Genomic DNA, 7141 nt, shown 5'->3' on the forward strand with positions numbered 1-7141 from the left:
CTAAACATACGTATTTTCATATTATAATACGTAGTCATTTTAGTATGAATAAAGCATAGTTTACATATGTTTCCTAATTTTTTATGATGGTTACGAGGTTGGTCAAGTAACAGACCCCACATAGTTAGTGTATACAAAATAACTTAGAATATAAAGTCTTACTGAAAACAAACATTTGAAATGTATTTAGGAAGTTTCAGTGATTATGCAAATAATATTTGATATGTTTGGGACGAAGAATAGTTTTCTTAACCATAACGTAAAATCACTTTGCTCACAAACTAGTAATGAAACGCACACTATTTTCACAAACCAATCTTTCTTAAAAATACCTTTTAATGAAATGATATTTTGTGTATAAAAACTTGTAATCTTTACTGAAACACTAAAAATACAGTACTAAAACAACTAGAAATATACTAAATATATTACATAATAGTATAATAAAAAACTTTAAATATAATTGATATTACATATTTATACAAATACACAGTACTGCGCAAATATGTTAGGGCAAGAGAATATTTTGCTGTTCTTTCATGTCATTACAGAATATAAATTTCAACACTATGGTAATAAGTCACTGATCCTTATTGACAAATGAATGAGCCAGCATAAGAATAGTTATTCTTTAGAATTCCCATACACTTGTACCATGAGCATGTGATAAGGATTCTACTTGAAAGAATATATTAAATTTAGGGTCTGAAATATCTGTCATGGTACTCCATGCAGTGTGTAATAATTATAACTATATAAAAACAAGCTAGGAAAGAGCTAACACATGGTACCAGAATATACTAAAATAAATAAATTTAATAACACTCCAAAAATAAACCTTGAAAAAAACAGTGTTTAACACTATATAATGTTTTTTGTCATGCCATAGCCCAAAAAGCATAGAGAACTGTCAGAAGAGCAGAGAGTTTGCAAAAAGGCTTCATATGATGCTGGTTGAATTCTCCCACAAATTCCTGCAGACTTGAAATGCTTCCTAAACACTGTCAAGTAAATTGTATATTCTGAAGTCACAAAAGATAAACTTGGAAATAAAAAAGGAACGGGCAGAACATCTAAACTTGATGATACTAATACTAAGCATCTTTATTCTTACAACCTTCAAGACGGAAGGAAGAATACCACTGACCTCAAGTATGAGATAAATGACAATGTACCAAATGATAAAACAGAACTACAGTATAAGGAAGGTTCAATGAGAATAAAATTTTGGTTGTATAGCAGTTAAAAAACATTTATTTCAATTTCCAAATACCATAAAGAAACTGAAATTTTGTACAAAATACAAAAACTGGACTGTTTATAGTTTGAAATAGGTGTTATGGATCAGCGAGTCCAAGCTTAAAATATCTGGTTCAAAAAAATAGGTTATACATCCAACAGAAGAAATGTGAAAGGTACTTATCTCAATGCATAGCACCTACTATGAAACGTGGGAGGCAGTGTGATGGTTTTGGGGTGCCTTTCTGCTGATGAGACAGGAGATATTTGCAAAATAGATACTGATCCACCATAGTAAACCCAGGAGTTTGCACATTATTGGTAAAAATTTCTACTACCAAGAAAATAATGACCCTAAACATTCATCCAACTTGTACAGAAATCACTTCATTAATAAAGAAGCTGTTGGAGCCATTCAAATGATGAATTGTTCTCCACAGAGCCCCAGTATCAACCCAGTTGAGCAGATCTGGGATTTAAGATCAAAACTTGAAGAAACGTTACTTCCAAAGAAACTTTATAGGAGCATATTAGACATTTGAATTAAAATCCCAAAGGATGCTTTGATTAAATATGATGTAACATATATTTTGAAACATTTACCATTATTCTCATAATGTTTTAATGAACTTTCACAAATCCCAAGACCCATGTTTTTAAGTGAAAGATGCACAATTCTTTATATTTTGTGGTGAGAAATGTTTACACCATAAACCCACACAAGAGACATATTTAGCCTTACCAGTATTCCAATTCATTATAAGGCAATATAACATATTTTCAGTGTCATAATTTCTTAAATAAATATACACACACATAACAATTTTGATATAAAAAAGGTGAGCAGTAACTTAACCTTCACACTTTCAAAGCTGATTTCTGATAAAAAATGAATATGGAAATAATACAAACTATAATAAATCTTAAAAAGTTACTTTAGCTTAAAATTAACAAATTAAAAAAAAATTAATGAAAATCTGCATCAGGAAGGTTTCTAAACATAAGTTTTTCAAAACCAATTTGACATTGTTGTATGAAAGGATATTTCTGTGTACCGTTCCATAGCTCAGTGTTGTAGTATTCTACATTGGTGGCTAGGGCTGTTAGACCACAATGTTATATATATTTCTTCTGATTGGATCTCAACCTGTATCTTTGGAGATTGTTCTGCATCTAGGAATCAAGAAGATGGACCCAGACAGTCACTGGAAGGAATGGTGGGGACAAAAATAGTAGTAAATGTGGACTTGCCATTATTCCTAGAGAGCAAAATACTCTTCACGTAGTTTGCGAACAACTCTGTTGGAGGTTCAAAAAGATTTGTTTGCACTTCCACTGTAGCAGTAGAATGTAGTGCAGCAGCATATGTTTGAGATGGAGTCGGGGATGATAACTTCTGAGCCTTGGAGTAAGAAATGTCATGGACATTACATAAACATTGTACCTCTTTCTCCTCTACCCACTTACAAGGGATAACCCCCATAAATGTAGAAGTGACTTGAGTTACTGTGAGACAAGGTAGAAAAACAAAGAACGAAGATATGCTAAAGCATGTTTGCCCAGTGTACATGGGTATCATGCTGCATACTGACTCCATGATGTAACTGATTCCCAAACTGATCTGGGTCAATCCAAATATCCAGTGTAGGAGGAAACACATGGTACTGTCATACCAACCAATTACTGAGACAGGTGGGGAATCACAGGAAGTGGGAGAGAAGAAAAATTGACAAAGAGAGGACAAAGCTTGGGAACTTCTTCCAAAATGAAATGTGCCTGTGAAGCACAGGAAGAGGGGAATGTTGGGATGAATTAAACTGCCCAAATCCTCATCCCCATATTCAGGCATAACTGCACACGGTATGAAAGGACAAACGTCAGAAGAATGCATAAATGTATCCAACTTCTTTGAAACCAGAGCCAATAAAGCTAGCTCTGATGCTATTGAAGTGACAGAAAGATCAATAATAATAACAACAATAGCAGTAGTTGTAATATGGAATAGTGAAACCATGATGAGTGGATTTCACTGAGAAAGAGGAGGACTGGAGCTCGAATAGCAATTCAAAAACAGTGAAAACCTGGTAAAAAGAATAGGCTATAAATAATATCTGAAGCCTGAGCAAGAAAACTGATGGCACTATCCAATGAAAATAATCAGTAGAAAAGCTCAAATGAGAACACGTTTTGGTAGTGTGACTGCCAGTTGAGAAGTGACTATGGGATGTATGGAAGTTCTCATGAAACGTTGCACACTTTTATTGGTGGAGGGTTGCTGCATGACTACTTGCATGATCACATCATATGATGGTAGATGCAAGTATTAAGACTAGTGGTGAGCAAAAATACGTGCATATAGAGTATAGTATAAATCAAGAAAACTTTGTTAAAGAAGGTAAAATATCATGTCAGATTTACCTGTTTTTGTACAAAATACATAATGAACAAGAGCAGCATATATGAATTTAAAGAAAACTTTTTTTCACTGATAAGATATAACTTTCAAAGATTTGGGTCAATCATTTTACATTTAACAAAGAAATCTACAGCCATATTTAGAATCATTTGCATTATTAAGGATATGCAACATCATGACACTGTACTGTGTACAAAGAAAAATGTTATATCCAACTATTAACTTTTAAAGTACAAAGCTCCACACTGGGCTATCTGTGCTGTGGCCTGTAGCATTATGAGTCTTTAGAAATAATCAAACATTAAAAGAAAAAGAAAAAGTGGTAGTGAATTTAAAAGTACTATAGCAACATTACAAAATAAACACACTTCCACCATTATGGTATTAATGTTATAGTTAAGAACTATAGTGAGTGAAAAGTTTTTCAATTTTGTACATATCTTACCAACACCTACCTATCTTGGATTAATCCACTTGGGATTAAAACACACTCTAGAGAATCTTCATAATGCCGAGGGACACAGAAATACTCCAGTTCATATCCTTTGTAATCATCTGATAACTAAGAAGGAACAAATGCTTCATTAATTGATTTTGATTACTCTTGTTCATAATATATACTAGCCAATTAGTTTTGAATTACATTGTATCTCCTGATTGGTTAATTGTTGAAAAAAAAAATATATAAAAATGTTTCTTCTCATGAGTACATTATAGGAAAATTATTCACTTTTGGCAATTCCTAAAATTTCATACTCATATCCATCAGTTTTTATATGTGTTGAACAGTTAATATGAAAAGAAAACAACTTAAGGACAAGAATGTTTGTTTGTGAAATGATATCATAAAAAAAGAATTTGCTCCATTGAAAGATACATTTTAAAAATAGGAGCATTAAAGGAAACAAAAAAGAATTCACAAAGAGAGGAACATGTCTGAGTCTATATATATATATAATCCAAGTTGGTATTAGTTTATTGTACAATGTCAAATAATTTTATTTGAATGTCTCCCCTTTGGCAATTATAGAAATGTCAATTGCCAAAAAGCACCAACTTCAGTAGCAGTGTTTTCTTGCACTTAGTAAAATTACAAGGAATGTTGCCATCCAGTACGAAAAAAAAATCCCCATTATTACTTGGTGAACCTAAATGCTCTATTTATTGCATTGGATACACTTGACTGCATTAAAATCCAAATATTTTTACCAACAGTGGATTAACAAGTCTCCTTAACTTAAAAAAAAACAATAAAATTTTACTTATATATAGTCACTAATTTTCCTTTAAAGCAAAAACTTTTAACCCCAAAGTTATTGATTTGGTTTACATCATTCACTACCTGTGGGGTCCCCATATCAAATAATTGAATGTTTTTATCTTTTACGACAATTAGTGTAAAGAACTATTAAAATATTTAGTGAAATCTCTCATTACATGTACAGAAAACCAGCAGCAATTAATGCAATTTATTAATGATATTCTTATGATTTTACAAGGAATGTTGCAATCAACAAAGTCATGGACTTAACTGTAATTTGTTACATAAATAGTTTGACACTCCTACGAAAAGTAGGGCCTAATAGGCCCCAGAGCAACTTGAAAGGTTATTAATATTAGGCTAATAAATTTGATGAAATGAATCAAATGAAATAGCAATTTCATTTAAATACAAATTTATTAGCCTAATATTAATAACCTTTCAAGTTGCTCTGGGGCCTATTAGGCCCCACTTTTCGTAGGAATGTTAAACAATGTATTTAAATAACTGATGAGGCTCATTTCAGTTCTATTAGTATATCAAGGGTTAAATACATAATGTCCTTTATTTATTGGGTTTTAACTAGAACTAGTATATTGGAAACAGATGAGGCTCATGGACCAGACAAGGTTTCTCCAGGGTTTTAAAAGGAGGTCAAAGATTATGGATGAGTTTTATATCAGTATTTTACGATGGTAAGGACATTACAAATTAAAAACAGTAATTATTACTAAACAATTAATTGGTTAAGACATTTTTAATATTGTAGTTTTGGTGTCATTATGTTAAAATGGATATTGACTTATGGGAATAGGTTGTTTTTTTTTTTCTCTTGGAAAAATAGAGATTTGACAGAAGTTTACTAGAATATTTGGTCGATTGATAAGAAAAATGCTTACAATTTCCTTGTGCTCTATTTTTAATAAAATAGTACACAATTTTAAAATTTTGAAACAGTGGGGTAGACTCCTGTTAAGACAGTTCTATTTCCCTGAAAGGGGTCTACCTGTTTTAACCTCTGGCACTGCGATATAGTAGTTTATTGTCTGTCAATGAAAAGAAAAAATTACATTATATGTACTGTCATGACACCAGTAAAACATGCAAATGTCATGAATCACAAAAATAATTATGTGCTCTGCAAGCTACAACACAGCATGACACATGAACTTCAAAAACAAAAATTTTTGTTACAATTAATTACAGTATTATTTACTCTTCAAACATAACACCTAAAGGGACCTTGCAGAAGTACATCAAGTTTTAATAGGGTTTTCTTGGCTTACAGAATAAATTTCCAACAACAGTAGTACTAGTAGAGGCCAGTACTTTACAATATAATTGTTTCCTGAAAGACACAGGATGGATTTTTTTATTTCTCAAGAGTGGGTGTGTTTGAACTGAATGATGTGTATTCAAACTCTTGTTTGTATAATATGTTACATGTATGTGCAAATGTTACTGTCACTAGCTTGGACAATTTCAATTAATTTAACAGAAAAACAAAGGTACAGACCTGTCATAAAACAGATTGAATTCCTAGTTTTTACTTCACATACAATAATAGTCAAACTCTATGTAAAAATGTATAAACGTGATTAATTATAAATTCATAATACAAATTAAAACTAAAAGCAACATACATGTTGTAATCTTCAGATTAGTACTCATGAGGATTATCTCTGCACCTTTAAAAGTTTAATTTCAATCCAAACAATGATGCCTTTGCTTGCCTTATTTATTAATTAATGTAATTAAAATACAGCCTTATATTAAAAAGAAATTACCACGATGCAAGAATTTCCCGTCATGATTTTCAATTTCAAGGAAAACGTTAATGCTTTTTTCTCAAGGTTCAAATACTGGATAACTAACGTCGCACTCGTTGATTCCAACGTCGTATTGCTACTATAAATTGTAGCACTAAATAGTTCCAGTATTAACACTTCAGTTTAAGCGTTACTTAGACAAATACAACGTTCAGTTTTCTGGTTACTATTCCACTTGAAATCGGAAGATGTGCGTTTATTTTTGTTCTACGGACTTGTGTGACTGTCCTACCTCGAAGAACACATTTTAATTTTTCGTCCTGAATTTATTTTTCTGTTACTACCTACAACTTGCACGAACTGTTGCGTAAAATACCTATTAAACTGAAAATTTTACATAACCTTACCCCTACTTTAAAAGGAGTTTGTACCGGTATCACGCAGCGCTACCTACCA

General features: G+C 31.8%; 1 protein-coding gene across 3 annotated transcripts in view; it reads right to left on the reverse strand.

The window, feature by feature from the left end:
* The window catches only part of LOC143230336 (hypoxanthine-guanine phosphoribosyltransferase-like), a 44987-nt gene extending 37846 nt beyond the window's left edge, over window positions 1–7141 (reverse strand). For 2 of the 3 annotated variants that reach the window (XM_076463729.1, XM_076463730.1), the window contains exons 1-2: window positions 6704–7126; window positions 4111–4217 (exon numbers count right to left, since the gene is read on the reverse strand). In XM_076463729.1, the coding sequence (XP_076319844.1) occupies window positions 4111–4217; window positions 6704–6727 (131 nt within the window). In that variant the 5' untranslated portion in view covers window positions 6728–7126. Of the gene's footprint in view, window positions 1–4110; window positions 4218–6703 lie in introns of all 3 variants that reach the window. The other variant, XM_076463728.1, reaches the window with a different exon arrangement.

Source organism: Tachypleus tridentatus, chromosome 10, assembly GCF_004210375.1.
Source record: "Tachypleus tridentatus isolate NWPU-2018 chromosome 10, ASM421037v1, whole genome shotgun sequence".
Taxonomy (NCBI): Eukaryota; Metazoa; Arthropoda; class Merostomata; order Xiphosura; family Limulidae; genus Tachypleus; species Tachypleus tridentatus.